The following is a 14,946-nucleotide window of genomic DNA, read 5'->3' as shown; positions in this document are numbered from 1 at the left end:
TCCCGGAAAACAGATTCTAGAACCTAGCGGTCGATGACAGGAATGGCTCGAGGGGATTGCCAGGGTTGTACCTGCATCTTTTGCCAACGGGGAACTCCGAAGGACACACTACAGCCGCCCCCCCAACCACAAACCCATCACGACAAGGCCAATGATGAGCACAACACCCTAGTCCTGTTCCTATCTTCAGATGCCCATGTCGGCGAGTGCAAGCCGCAAAAATGGCAAACAAGCGTCTTGTGAGCCTTGCCGCAGAGGCAAAGTGCGCTGCGATCACCACGTGCCCACCTGTGATCGCTGCCGTCGTCGCAACATGAGCAGCGAGTGCTATTATCATCCTGCTCCTCTTACACGACCGTCGAAACGGATGAGATTGTCCTCATTGGAGGATGATGCAGTAGATACAGCAGGCACAGTCGGACAAGCGGGTTCGGTGGCTATTATCCCACCCCGCGATGATACCTGTGTAGATGCTGGTGGGAGGCAGGCCGACCTCGAAACTCGGTTGCACTCAGTCCCTGATGCGAATGCAACGCCTCCTGCAACGCTGCCATTGCTATCGCTTCAAAGCCTCGATGACACGAGTGCACGATTTGTTCCAGCGACTGCGGTATACGACGACCGCGGCAATGAAACACTGGAGGGAGACTTGCTTTCTATAATACAAATCCTAGAGCTCCTTGAACACTCTGGAATTATCAGGAAGCTCGTCTTGGAATACTATCGTTTGGGTCAGATCGCTGTCGTGCCAAGCCAACTCGTGCTGCCTGTCCTGTCCGACCTTGAACAACTCCATGAGAACATTCTGCATCAACGAGCGATGAGTGATGATGCCGCTTGTAGAAGCACTCTACGGGGGGTAGCTCAAACGATTTTGCATGCTACGAAATCGAAAAGTCCCATCACCTCAGCCACTCCCCTGGCCGAGTTCAGAGGCTTCTACAGCGGTCCAAATCTGCGAGTGGAAACCATTGGTTTGATCTTCACCATGGCGGCTCGTGCTTCTCGTCTAGGACTTACTGCGGATACTGGAGATAATCACTATTTTGTCCAAGCCATGTTCCAGTGCAGTGCACGATGCTTGCACCTCGCCCGAGAATTAGCGACGGAGATGAGTGATGTGATGGTGTGGTTGTCGTACGAGAACTTGCGTCTGACTACGAGTATCCAAGGCTATGCCGGTGAGTGCAACAGTTTTCTAGAGATCTTCTGTCCTTGATCTGTTAGACACTGATTCTTGGCTTGCACATTTGTAGGTCCCAATGTTTGGCGTCGACTTGGTGATCTGTCCACTGATATTTTCGCCCTGGAGATACATCGAGAGGCGATCATTACAAAAGCTCCTTTCTTTCTTGCCGAATGTCGTAGAAGGGTCTTCACGGCTGCATTCCATTGGGACAAGTTTCTCGCCACACTTTTCGGTCGCCCGCCGCGGATTCCTAGCTACTATGCTGATTGTCGACCGCCACTTGAACTTACTGATGATCAGCTCTGTCTGACTGGACTCAGCGAAGAAGAGCGGGCGTCATACGAACGATATGAGGGATGGTCAACTGGAAGCTCTTCTTGCAGTACTACTTGGATTCGAGCGCTGTATCTCCTTGCGAAATTCAAGGATGAAACACTTTTGCACCACCATAAACCTGTTGATGACGAGACAAGATCAAAGTTAGAGTCAGTACGGTCCTATCCGCTTCGATCCTCGTAGATCATGGAACCTGAAATACAACATCTAATGATCGTACCAGAGAACTAGCAAACCGATGCAAGCAAACGTGGGACCATCTCCCCAGCCGTGTCCATTACGACTCTGCATGTTGGAAGTCCGATCTGGCGCCCATATCATGTCTGAGATTAGCAGAAGTTTATCTCACCTACTTGCAGACACTATTTCACATCTATCGCTTGATGGAAAAGCCTGGTGGGAACTACTCATCGGAACTGGTACAGACCTGCTCGAGTATAATCGAGACGACTCTCCAGATTGGTGGATTCCACGACCAAGCTGTTTATCATTTACACAACAGCTTCAGGGCTAGTATTGTAGGTCAAACTGAGCCTACTGTTTTGTTGTGCTGCGACTGACTTGAAATAAAGGTTCTGTGCTACGGTTTGCCAAGTGCAATTACTCTCATGAATGCGCTGAAGACTGCAAAGAGAACTATGCATCGGACGCGATTCGCCGACTTGGTGCGCCTCGTGTCAATACGACGTCTTTCAGTATTCGTGACTTTTCTGGAGGGTGTATATCGTCCAGAAAATGCAAATTACGCACTTTGCATCAAAGCTTCGGGACTTATATCCAGTGCTTTGGATGGAATTATCGAGTATCTGCTGTTACTCGCCGCCAATGACACGATACTTCAACCAGATCCTGGACTCACAGGCAACTTCGCAACTGGAACGCAACATCCAATATCGAGTGATGGTATGGCAGCAATGGGGAATGCCGACAATGACTCGCTAGGAGATCTGAATCTGCTCGACTGGGATACGACCAGTTTCATGGACATGAATAATTGGATGGAAAGTATTGATTGGACGAATGCAAGTGGCGGAGTATAGATCAGTATGATCTCTACATGATTTGAGCCATCTACAACTTCCATCCCCGAAGGCTGTGTCAAGATCTGGTAGTGATCCCCGAGCGCAAGCCCGGATCGCCGACGTCCAGAATGAGCCCCGATATCTCAACAAGAATTAATCCCGTGTCTATCCCGCATCGCGACTTGCAATTCCAGTCCGGTGGTATATCACGCGTCTTGCATGCATTTGTACCGAGTGAGAAAGCTCGGAATGACTTGCTGGGGCAGCAGCACTTCAACCGGAAGGCAACTCCGTTTATCCCGAAAATGTATTCCGACATTTCATTCCGATAGCATATGTCTTGCTCTCTATCCCGACATCACATTGAAAGAAGTCGGAATACTCTCAGCAGACACCATGTCATCCCAATACCATAAATACAGCGGTCCCGCCTTGCTATTTTGCATCCCCACTATCAACTTTCTGAATTCTTCGACTCCGACTACCTCGTTATCTCCTCTACTCTTCACCATCAGATTCCACGACATCGCGATTCCACTCTACAGACCCTTAGAGCATCCACGTCGTACATCGAAACCTCTACTTCTATACTACATCTCCCTTGCAACTTTCCATCATGCTTTTCTCCTCAAACAACACGAGCAACCACTCCTTCCTCCGCCAATCCATCGCATCGATCAGTAAAGATGTGAGTCTATCCTTCTACCTTCTCCCAGTTTTTGGCCCTACGATATGTATACTGACATTTGGATGTATAGTCTGAGCGCTATCAAATCATCCAAGAAACTGGCATTGCAGCACCTGCGAATGCATCTACGAGCAAAAGATCGCAATCTAAATCCTGTACATTGGAGTCGAAGAAGAGGAAGCAGCAGTCAAGGAATGTAGGCAAAATTAGTGCTGCGGAAATGGTAGATAAGGTTAACAGGGAAGCTATGTTTATGTATATGGCTATGCGGTGAGGTGGTCTTTGTGTGAGAGGATCAGTGGATGGGCGAATTCGAGGTGCTGAAGGAAGTATGATATGCTCTTGTGACGGGCTTGTGTTAAGCAGTATAATGATCGAATTAACGCAATGATCATTTCCCGTTAGAACCTTTGTTCTTGACCCCAAAGGTTGATGAAGTGTTTGTGCGTCGAGGGATGGAGAGTTGGGTGATGCCGGAGTTCGGAATAGATGGTCATCAGATCTCGGGATAGGCAGGGTCATCCCCGCCCCCATTCTTCCTCGGGCGGCTCATGGGAATACGGTCATTTGGAAGAATCCAGCTATTTGAGCATTGTTTCTGGAAAGGAAAACAAATGATTAGCACTGTTTTTTTGGTCGGAGTCGTTAACAAAGCACTTCTTGCCAAGAAGAGCAAGAGAACCTGGTGTTCCTTAGCCTCTCCAGTCTTTCGCGTCGCGAATGTGCATTTAAAATTCCTACTTATAAACTACAAGTCTCGAGGTGCTTTCTATCCATGGCCGCAAAACAGCAGATACTGTTTAAGAGTCCACTCGGATCTAATCTAACGTGTTCTAGGGTGCTTTAAGTTAATAGGGCCTTTAAGTTAACTAACCTTTTATAGTAACTTGGCTTAACCTCGCTACCCTCGCTACCCTCGCTACCTTCTCGGCCTCGGTCTCTACATGTAGCTATATATAGTTAGTTCTCGACCTCGTCGTCGCCTCTATATAGTTAGTCGGTTCTCGATCGTGTTACTACCCTAACCTCTAGTATTTAAAGCCTACTCTCGTCGCAATAGGTTAGCTAATTTACCGTCGTCGTCGTCGCTATAACATATAAACGTAAGATCCCTATCGAACTCGAAGAATAATAAGAGCAAGACCTTCTTAAGGCCCTTTAATACTACGACCTATAGATGTCGCATTAGAATAGTTAGGGTTAGAGGCTAACCTTGTTCGTTAAGACCGCTACTTACTTCGGTATTAGCTCTATTACCTTATAACGTCGTCATTAAGGTACTTATAAGGCCTACGCCCTTACGTATAAATACAAATAGATGCTTCCTAAGGACGCCGAGCTCGCTCTTATTAAATATATATACCTTACGTATAAACGAGGCTTCCCGCCAACGTAGAGGGAACTATAAGACTAGGTATAATAGTTAGTCGATAAGTTATATAAGGAGGAAAAGAAGTAGCATAAGGCTAACTTTATATCTCGATAGCGACACCGCGAGCATATTAATCGACTAGGCGTAAACTAGACTACTTAATACCTTACTCGCTATCTAGAGTTTAAGACTAAGTATCTATAAGCTCTTAAGGATGTTTATACGTAGAAAAATAACGACCTAACTACTATTAACGTATAGTTCGATTTCTTTAAGGGTGTTATCGATAACTATTAGGTCCTTAATAGAGACATTAGCAACATAGATAAGACTAGTTTTATGCTCGGCATAGCTAAGGGACTTATCTATATTGTTCCCTATAAGGATAAACACCGATTCCATAATAACCCTAGCTAGAGGGAATGGGCGACTATTATTAGCGCTACTAATGCTATTAGTCGCGATATCCCTCTATACATTATACTTAAAGGCGCGCGTAGAGATCTAAGCTAGCAGTCGTATATTAGTAAGATAGAGGGCGCTATCGTCGAGTGTTCGCTAAATAGCTAGAGTTCTATAGAGCACGTAGTTAAGTAGCTAGATTTATTTAATAAATTCTCGCACCCTTATAACGACAAGGGTAATCTATGCGCTAAGGAAGCTCTACTTCCTCGTATACTACTACTCGACGGACATCTAACTTATGTTAGTCTTAACTTTATTAAAAAGGTAGAGGCGCATAACATTATCTATATTAAGTTCCTACCTTATTTAACTTACCTCTTATAACCCCTCGACGTTAGCCTATTTAGTTAGCTTAAAAGAGAATATAGCACTTAAGTTTACTTATAGTCCTCGCTAGGATACGACGTAATTAATCGGCTTGCTTTCCTTAAGATTTATAGCTCTATTTACTATAGCGTCTTTAATATCGAGGACTAGAAGGCGGCCTTTAAAGCGGTTAGATTAGTGCTATAGGACAGAGCTCTAGTCATTAAGAGACTTAACTAGATTATTGCTATTACTCCGTCGCTAGTTACACCTGCTCGCAATTAAGTAGCTTCTAAGGTCAATTTATTGTTTAGTAACGACGTCGTACCTAATGACATTACCTCGAGCAAATAGGCGATTAGATTTATTAATAACATTAGCAACGATAGACTAACCCCCGAGGACCGTTAAAAAACTAAGAATTACGTAGTTAGCTATGTTACCTAAGCCCTATCTATTAACATCCTTTTAGCCGGCTAGATTAAGGTCTATAAGGAGCATAATAAGAAGCGAAAGAAGAGACCTATTTCTACTAAGTATAACCCCTTAGGTAGCGCGGTATTGTTACTTAAGGTAGCTTAGAAAACTAAGGATATTCGTATAAAGAAGGAGGAAATTAAGAAGGCTAGGATATTAAGAGCTTAGGAGCTTACTACTGCTTGCGAACCTATATAATAAGTAGAGTAATTTAAGAAGTCTGCCTACGCTAATAAGACCTTTGTTTAAGGTCGTTAAAAGGACGCCCTATTGCTATATAATCGCTTCCCTAAGGACTTCTAATACTAGCTTAATTAGGCCACTTAAACATATAAACAATCTATCGCTAATCTAAAGAATATTATAGCGTAATAGGAGCCTTAGATTTAGCGTATCAGATAGCATTATATAGAGCTCTTTAAGCGACTAGAGACTAAGCTTAAAGAGCTTTAAACTCTTAAAAATACAATTGTTAGAGGGGGGACCGTCGACGACCCCTATAAGCTAACGTAACTAACCATTAAAGAGGCCTTCTTTAAGGCCGGTAATGACGACGATAAGGTAGATTAGATGGCCATAAACTATCTAAGGTCGTCACTACTACCTTTTGTATAAATAAATGAGTCTATACCATGAACGCCTAAAAGAACTTCCCGATTTTCCCTCTAAGCAGGTGATATTGACGATTTAACTAGAGGAATGGCCTCAAATCGCCCGCGCGAAAAAAGCGGCTCGGGGATCGCCGAGTAGAGCGTTTTGGCCGTCAAATCACTTCCCCTGTCAACTTAAAGCACCCTGGAACACGTTATGTTTGTTGTCACCCAGCAACAAAAACAACAGACAAAAGCAGTAAACACAACCCAACCCTCCAACCACACAGGTACACCTTGCCAACCAATTACATGCCACAATCGACAGACGTGATCGCAGCAACCTGATGGCCCAAGCTCCCTTGTTTCCAAATCAAGAACGCGAGCCGAACGGCTTCATAGCTTTCCCCGGATTATCCGCGTCGTTCAGCCGCGCCAGACCTTCGCTCCTGCTCCTCTCTTTCCTTCTCCCCTTTCACACGTCCAACAAATATACGAAACGCAGCAATAATACACGATGGTCGGAACACGCAAACGTAGAGCTGAAGAGTCCGAGGAGGAGGAGTTGCAGTCGCTTCCTGAGGATAGTGAGGAGGAAGAAGAGTGAGTTTTACTTGTTTGACGTCATCTTCTCGGAGTCGCGAGCACGTCGCGTTCTTTCCAGCTCATCAATCCATTGATACCGCATGCCGTGTTGACGAGGAGGCCTTGATGAACCAAGAAGAGGAGTTCTGCGGCAAGGATCAAAACTAATTGGCATGATAGGTATGATTCCTCCGAGGCAGAGGGTGATGTCGCTTCCGAGGATGATGACGAGGAAGTCGCTGCTAAGCCCGCTGGTGAGTAACTTTCCCCTTTTCCACTCCATGAAACTATTCCATCCTTTGTGGTAGCAAAGGCCATCTCAATCGCTCGATACAATCATCAGAACCAGCTCTAGCATTTTCACCGCCATGGCCATCATCCCTTTCAATCACTCACGCTAACCTCCCCACCCCACAGCACCCTCGGCCAAAAAACGCAAGACCACCGCCTCCGCTCCCGCCGAAGTCGACGATGACGACGAGTCCGCCGCCGATGAAGACGAGGTAGAAGCCGCAGACCTCGAAGACGATGACGAAGCATCCGGCGGTGACGAAGATGAAGAAGCTTCAACCACCGCAACCAAAGGCGGTCCCGCCGCAGCAGCAAAGAGCAACAAGCGCGGTGTAGTGCCCAAGGAGAAGAGTCTTGATGAGGTGGATGATGTGGAGGAAGGGCTTGAGGAGACTGCCGACAAGGGCGATGCAGCTGCTGATGCAAAGTTGGCCAAGGAGAGAGATGTCCCCGGTGGCGAGCCCATCATGAATTTGGATGAGAAGAAGTAAGGATGTCTGATGTATGGGGTTTATGTTGTATGAGGAATATCGGGCTTTACGGGGATCGGCTTGGAAATGGCAGGATATGGTAAGGAAATGTATGGACGATGAAAACAGAAATTCTGCTGTAGTAGCTTTTCTTCAATGCAGGAATTGAAAATTGATAAGAATCTATTCTATTTTTGTCCCATCTCACTTTTTGCAAGTTCTTCGTGCCTTTTTTCTGTCCTGGTTCGTCTCTTAAAATCCCGTTTTTACTCTTTGAATGATTCACAATAAGGGGGTAATTTCCCACACTCAATCGGATCAAGATCAAGTAGAGAAGAGCTTCGAGTAAACAATGGATTCAAGTATAGTAAACATCCTTGTAACAAAAAGAGACAGCAAACGCCGAGAAACAGATTTGATCCGAATCTTTTTCCAAACCAGGAGAAAACAACCTGATAAAAAATCTCGTTCCCAAGTTTCCAAGGACGGAAAATAACGAAGTATCATGACTAAACAAAAAAAGAGAAGAAAAGAAACGAGATACAAAAGGTCTAGAAGAAGTTGGGGGTTTTGGAAAAGTAAAAGAAACAGCAGACGCAAACAATCAAAATGCAAAAGAGATGGGGGTAATCATTGCGCTGTAATAAATAGGATTGGGGAGAACTCTGTGAAAAAAGCTAGATGTGAGAGAAGAAGGCAGACAACAAGCAGCCAGGCGACTATAGTGATTAGCAACCAACAGCAAGAGACAACCAACACAAAAGAAGCCACAACATAAACATGACGGGAAACCCAGATGGAAACAAAGAAGCAAGATCGTGAAAAAGCTAGAGATGAGTAAAAGCAGATACGTGTACCGAGGAATATTTTCTTCTAGCGATGATGGCGAGATGATCTGGGCTAACAACAAAAGGAGGAGAATTGTGAACATGATACAGACGAGGCTGATGAGAACTGAGCAATAAGTGAACGCATGAAGCTACAGTGGCGACAACTGGAGACTAGCAGGAGAGCATGATAGATCTGCGAGAGATGTTGTAAAAATTTTGTACGAAAAGAGTAGTGGAGTGTTGGTAAAAGGTTGTCTGCAGTTTTCACGAGAACAAAAAGCTTGACAGCTGAAGAAGGACGTTCAGCTGCGATAGTAAAGTCCTCTAGGGAGAGAGAGCTATCATGGGCTGATACTCAATTTGACTGGGGCGACAAGGCAGCTAATGCTTGCATCCTTGATTGTCAAGCTGCTTCTTCCGCGCCACAAAATCCTTGTATGTTTCTACGTCTTCATACCCTTCAGGCATAAGTGAAGTCCGGTGGGTCTCTATGTAGCAAGAATGACAGAGAGTCTCGTCTCTTGTATCATCCCGCAACCTCCACCACATCTTCAAGCTTCGATATCTTGCCGGGCTGCACTTTGAGCATCTGAACAGTGCCGTATCTTTGAAACATAGAGGCTGGTAAGTCTTCCAGGGCAATTGCCTAACCCAAGGGTGACGCAAGATCCAATTGCGTATATTAGCCCTCACCCGATCACGGTTGTGTCTCATGTGCTTTCCTGCAGAGTCTGGGCCGCGGATTTGTGTGTTGCGTGCCAACAAGTCCCTGTATCTTCGCACGTCTTCATATCCTTCGGGCATAATCTCAGTCCAGTCGGGACTTGTGTAACAGTTGTGACAGATGTGCGTTTCTGTTGACTGGCCAGCTCCTTGATTCTCAGCTACCTTTCGCCACCAAATCTTCGATGATTTGGTTCTGACAAAATCACAAGTTGCGCATTTCAATTGTGCCGGGTTTTCGAAGTAGACGGGTCGGTAAGTCTTCCAGGGTAAATCACGTACCCAAGGTCGGAGGCACCATGACTGAATGTTCACTCTTCTCTAGATCCCATCATCCAACGCCATGTGTTCTGCAACTCCAGTCACTCCAAGCCGTTTTCCGCGTGCCTTCATTTCATCGTAAGTATTGACGTCCTCGTAGCCTTGAGGCATTGCTGCACGCCAATTATCTTTTGGCACGTAACACCCATGGCAAAGATAGCTGGCGGCGTCAGTCCCGGTCTCTGGGACATCGCGTTTGGCTTGCCACCAAAGATACGAACCACCACTTCTGATATGTTTACAGCCCATGCAATAGTGCTCGACGGGCTTATCGTATCGGAGTGGATGGTGGGTCTTCCATGGCAGATGCTCGCGTACCCAAGCATGCGTGCGAACCCAAGCTCCTATGCGCATGGCCATGCGAAAGCCCTCGTTAGTCCGAGTGACATCCCATCGACGTCTTGAATATATTTTGGTCCTTTCGCGCACATCAGGATTTTCGTCGTAGCGTTTTTTCATTCGCTCGGCCTTTCTGTCGTAGTACTCGCGGAGAGCTTCTGGATCCCCTTTGACTCTGTGGTATTCCCAAAGCTTGGGTGAAGTTTTGGTTAAATCTTTGGCAGAGCTGTGAGAGAAGCTTCGCGTGGACATGAGTGTGATGCTGGGTAGTTTGCTTGTTCTGGGATGAACGGCGGTGGTGGAAAAACTTCGAGGTGGTGAGACGGATGTGTTGGTCGATGGACTTGTGGTAGGATGTTTTGGGATCGAGCGAGACATTTCTGGTCGGTGCTGATGGTGAGAGGAAGGACCAGCGAGCATGTCGCCAGCTACCAGTCCATCGAGCTCTTTCTTCCGAGCGACGAGGTCTTTGCTTCTAGGGGAGGTGGAGAAGGCTCGGGAGAATGGGATTTGAGATGGGCTGACTGGCTTTGTGGATTTTGGACGATTCAGAGTGGACTGCAAAAGTAGCGGAGATGCCGGAGGTGTGTGGTTTGTTGAAGCAGGAGCTACAATGTCGAGCTCTTTCCGTCGTTTGGCAAGCCCTCTCATGGTCGTGACATCTTCATAACCTTCGGGCATAACTTCAGACCAACTTGGCTTTGTATAACATCTGTTGCAAAGGAACTCCTCCGAAGTCAACCTATTGTGGCCGGAGTCCAGACGTTTCCTTCGGGCTCCAGGATCCTCCTGAACTCTGGCCCGTGTGGAGTCCACTTTCTGACGGTGTACAGGAAAATTCTGCAAAGACAAGGGCGTGAAACCCACTGGCCTGCGACTGGTCAAGACTTTTCTCGTGAGGCAGCTCATGGCGGCAGGTCATATCATCCGAGTCAGCGGGAAAGGTGACATGCGACAAGGGAGTTTGGGCTGAAGAAGACGCGATGGTATGTTTTTCACTGGCGACGACGTGTAGATTGCCCGCGGCTGCAAAGACGACCGTGCACGTGGACACATGAAGTGTGCAAGTAGATAGTCTCGCAGCAACGCAGATGCAAGTCCCAGAGCAGGAGCAAATACGGAGCGCGTTGACAATAGGTTATTGCGGGCTCAGATGGACAAGTCAGGAACAAGAAGTTGCGATAAACAAAAGCTTCGTGGAAAGTGCAGTCAAATGTGGTTGCCCACGTCCAGAGTCGAACACAAGCGGCGAAGTTTGTTGGACGCCAAGAGGGTCTGTGCGTTACCGAAAAGGCGCGCTCTCCCACCGCGCCAACGAACCGTGAAAGTGCGCGACCGCTCATCTGCAAAATTCTGACACACGCACTGCGACACCGCGCCAGCGCCGACCTCAGTCCATCCACCAAGGGACTGCTCGGATACCATCAGCCTGCACGTGTATACTGCCATTTATCTGTGCCGTCCATTGCCTCTCTGCACATCGCCCCCACCACGTCGTATACCACCATCTGCCAAGCACTGCTCTTCCGACCTTCGCAGCTGCTGTTTGCCTCGGTCGCATTTCTTCACTGCATGCTAGTGCTACCACTCATGAAGACTTGATTCACCACTGCCATCTCGAGTTGATACAAGTCGACAACTTGACCACCTTCATCTTCTCACCACTAATTCTGGTCTTCTTTTCACCACTCTTGACTTTCTCATAACACCAATATTAATTCACCTTCCCCTTCAACATGCCTGGGATCGCTCCACCACGTCGACCACAGCGTCTGTCAAGTCTTGGAGGAAAGACTCCTGGCTCCTTCAAACCAATTCCCCGTCCGGCAAAGCGATCAGAATGTGGTTGCGACGCCCCGAGTTTCGAAGTCATCGATGGTGCCAAGATTTGCTTGAATTGCGGTACTCAAGTCAGTGAACAGAACATTGTCGCAGAAGTCACTTTCGGAGAGTCATCCACTGGCGCTGCTACAGTCGAGGGTGGTATTGTCAATGAGAACTCCCGTCACGCAAAGACGTTGGGTGCTGCTGCTGCCCGCAGACTTGGCGCTTCGATGCAGAGCAGAGAGGATAGCGAGAACAATGGTCGTGAATCTCTACGTCTGTTCACAGCTCGCCTGCCTATCGCTCCTGACATTTCGGACAAAGCCATGGGTATCTGGAAACTTGCTTCCAACGATAACTTTACCCAAGGTCGTCGTGCTGATGAGGTTGCCGGTGCCTGTTTGTACATTGCTTGTCGCCACAACCCCGAAAACACCATCCTGCTCATGGACATTGCCGAAGTCATCTCGGTCAACGTCTTCAGCTTGGGAGATACCTACAAAGGGCTACTGGCCAAACTCTTTGTTGATCTCAAGGAAACCACAAAGATGATCGAGATTGAGCCGTTGATATTGAAGTATGCAAGCAAGCTTGAGTTTGGAGAGAAGACACGCCAAGTTGCCGAAGATGCCGTCAAGATCATTCGTCGCATGAAGCGTGACTGGATCGTCACGGGAAGACACCCAGCTGGTCTCTGTGGTGCCTGCCTCATTCTCGCTGCACGCATGAACAACTTCCGCCGTACTGTCAGAGAGGTTGTCTTTGTCGTCAAAGTTGCCGACCTTACCATCGCAAAACGTCTCGAGGAGTTCAAGCGTACTCGTGCCGCCCACCTCAAGATTAATGAATTCCGCGAGAAGGGTGTGAGAATCAGAGAGCAAGCCGACCCTCCTGCTATATTGGATGCCGAACTGAGAAAGCAAAACTTCTTGAGGAAGCAGTTGAAGCGCAAAGCCTATGAGATGAGCAGAGATTCATCTCGCCAAACATCCGCCGCCCTTGAGCCTGCCTCCTATCCACAAGCACAGACAGTGCAACTCGCCAAACGCACAAAGACATCAAGCTCTCGCAGTAATGTCGTCGTCCAAGCAGCAACACAGCAACAGCCTCGCCGTGATGCAGACGGCTTTGCAATCCCCGACATGCCTCTCGATCCCGCCCTTCGTCGCAGTGCCAGCGTCGTTTCCGACACAGCTGCAAATGCCGCCTCACTATCCACGCCAGATGCAATGGAGATTATCAAGGTCAAGAGCGGCCGTAAGAAGAAGGAGAAGGTTGCACCTCCTCCCCTTACCGACGCCGACTTCATGGCCGAGGAAGAACTCGAAGGCGAGATCCAGAACATCCTCTCCGAGCGCGAGTGCATCTCCTCAAAAGAGCAAGCCGAAAAGGAGAAGATCGAGGACCGTGCAAAGACGCTGGCAGAACAACAGCGTGCTGCAATTGTCCAGCAAAATGCACAGCGTCTGGAAGCCATGGGTCGCACACATACTCTTGTCTCGGACAGTGAGATCATCGGCGAAGATGAATTTGCTGATGACCCGGAAGTCGCCAACGCCCTGTTGTCGGAAGAACAAGTCCGCGTGAAAGAGATGATCTGGGTCGCACACAACGAAGACTGGCTCCGTGCACAACAAGCCAAGCAACTGAAAAAGGCACTTGAAGAAGCAGAAGGCAAGGAAAAGAAGACGACCAAACGCAAGAAGCGCGGTAAGATGGGTGATGGAACGGTTCTCACCGATGCTGGTACTCCTGTCGAGTCGCCTGCCGATGCTTCCTTGCGCATGCTGGAGAAGAGAGCACCAAAGGGTTTCTCACAACGTGTTAACTACGCTGCGTTGGGCAAGATCTATGGTGACCGCAGACATGGCGAATCAAGAGCTAGTTCAGAAGTTTCCACTCCCGCGCCAGAGAGTGTGCGCGCTGTTTCTCCATCCACCGCTTCCGACTCCCCAGAAATGGAACAGAACCCCCTCCCCACTCCCGCCGCCACACAACTCGCCGCGCACCCCGAAAACCCCCAACAACCACTCCCTGAATCATCAGAACAACCCACCACAGCAGGAGGAGCAGAAGAACCAGATGAAGAGGATGAAGAGGAGGAGGAAGACGAAGACGACTACTGGCCCCAAGAAGAAACACAACCACCATCTCCGACCTACGAGGAAGAAGAAGACTTTGCGGTCGCTACTGAAGATATCAATGGTGACTTTGGCATGGACGATGATGATTACGGAGGTGGCAATGATGGGTATGGTGATGGTGATGGTGATGGCTATTGAAAAGGGTACATTTCGAGCAAAAGGAGTCGACAATACAGCAGAAATAAGTACATGGCATCTTGAGCGTTTTGCCCCGGGCTTCGATTTGGCATGCGAGAATGATAGAGTATATTGCATTGACAATGAAATCTCTGAAAGTATCCTCTACCTGAAGTCAATTTCTTTGTACTCGAGTAGTTCTGCTATTGTTTCTTTGATAGAATCATGGTCGTATTTCAGACCAATCAGAACATTCCCGTTTAAGCTTTTCTTCAAGAAAGCTACAAATCTCTTGGCCCGTGTTTTCTACCAATCTCAGCCGATTGCGAGAGATGGAATCAAACCCCGATGTCTACTTTTGAGTAATGATGTTATACCGGTTTGACTAGTTATGAGACTAATGTTGCATTTCGAATGGCCTTGAAACAGTCACCGCAAACACAATTGTCTTTAAGTAAGGGATTATTGTAAAAACAACAACCTCCTCCCCAACTCTAGTTGTCGCCTTACAGCCGCAACCCAGTTACTCCTTGCAAAATCCCATGAACCACCAGACTTCTTCATCCAAATAAACACCATCTACTATACATAACACACAGCCCCCCATTCCTTTTACGGACAACAGCAACACAAAAATGGCCGAACAACGCGCAAAAGATCTACGCGATCAAAAACTCCACTCTTTGGATCTCACATATCCAATCTACCTCTTCGATATCGATGATCCACGGTGGCCCCGCAGACTCGACTCTCTTCCCCCCATCTACTATCCAGCAAAACTTACTGGGTGGACTGCGAGTTGTGTGGAGTATGATTTATTCTTGGATAAGCCGCAAGATCTCTTTCCCTACAACCAA

The 14,946-nt window shown here is 47.6% G+C and overlaps 5 protein-coding genes across 5 annotated transcripts; 2 read left to right on the top strand and 3 right to left on the bottom strand.

Annotated features, from left to right (window-relative positions):
* Positions 1-196: 196 nt before the first annotated feature.
* M438DRAFT_281100 (uncharacterized protein) lies at positions 197-2,565 on the top strand (the record flags this gene model as incomplete). The annotated part of the gene is made up of 4 exons (XM_029901215.1): positions 197-1,181; positions 1,257-1,704; positions 1,749-2,043; positions 2,098-2,565. 4 exons carry the CDS (start codon positions 197-199, stop codon positions 2,563-2,565), a joined length of 2,196 nt encoding a protein of 731 aa, XP_029756858.1.
* Positions 2,566-6,939: 4,374 nt separating this feature from the next.
* On the bottom strand, positions 6,940-7,789 carry M438DRAFT_348604 (uncharacterized protein; the record flags this gene model as incomplete). The annotated part of the gene is made up of 2 exons (XM_029906180.1): positions 6,940-7,284; positions 7,448-7,789. Coding segments are annotated over 2 exons (557 nt in total), but the record flags the coding sequence as incomplete, so codon positions are not given.
* A 1,073-nt stretch (positions 7,790-8,862) lies between these two features.
* Positions 8,863-9,545, bottom strand: M438DRAFT_105290 (uncharacterized protein). Its single transcript, XM_029898666.1, has one exon. It carries the CDS (start codon positions 9,423-9,425, stop codon positions 9,003-9,005), a length of 423 nt encoding a protein of 140 aa, XP_029756856.1. The 5' UTR covers positions 9,426-9,545; the 3' UTR covers positions 8,863-9,002.
* Positions 9,546-9,665: 120 nt separating this feature from the next.
* On the bottom strand, positions 9,666-10,913 carry M438DRAFT_358571 (uncharacterized protein; the record flags this gene model as incomplete). The annotated part of the gene is made up of 1 exon (XM_029907270.1): positions 9,666-10,913. The coding sequence occupies one exon, from the start codon at positions 10,911-10,913 to the stop codon at positions 9,666-9,668; it is 1,248 nt and encodes a 415-aa protein (XP_029756855.1).
* A 447-nt stretch (positions 10,914-11,360) lies between these two features.
* M438DRAFT_348602 (uncharacterized protein) lies at positions 11,361-14,350 on the top strand. The gene has a single exon (XM_029906179.1). It carries the CDS (start codon positions 11,741-11,743, stop codon positions 14,108-14,110), a length of 2,370 nt encoding a protein of 789 aa, XP_029756854.1. The 5' UTR covers positions 11,361-11,740; the 3' UTR covers positions 14,111-14,350.
* The last annotated feature ends 596 nt before the right edge of the window (positions 14,351-14,946 follow it).

This window comes from Aureobasidium pullulans (assembly GCF_000721785.1).
Source record: "Aureobasidium pullulans EXF-150 unplaced genomic scaffold scaffold_23, whole genome shotgun sequence".
Taxonomy (NCBI): domain Eukaryota; kingdom Fungi; phylum Ascomycota; class Dothideomycetes; order Dothideales; family Saccotheciaceae; genus Aureobasidium; species Aureobasidium pullulans.
The sequence above is the reverse complement of the archived record's forward strand: the minus strand, read 5'-3'. Positions and strand labels throughout refer to the sequence as shown.

Coding starts and splice junctions, on each gene's coding strand:
- M438DRAFT_105290 (XM_029898666.1), bottom strand. CDS start 9,425: ATGCCCGAAGGATATGAAGACGTGCGAAGATACAGGGACTTGTTGGCA.
- M438DRAFT_348602 (XM_029906179.1), top strand. CDS start 11,741: ATGCCTGGGATCGCTCCACCACGTCGACCACAGCGTCTGTCAAGTCTT.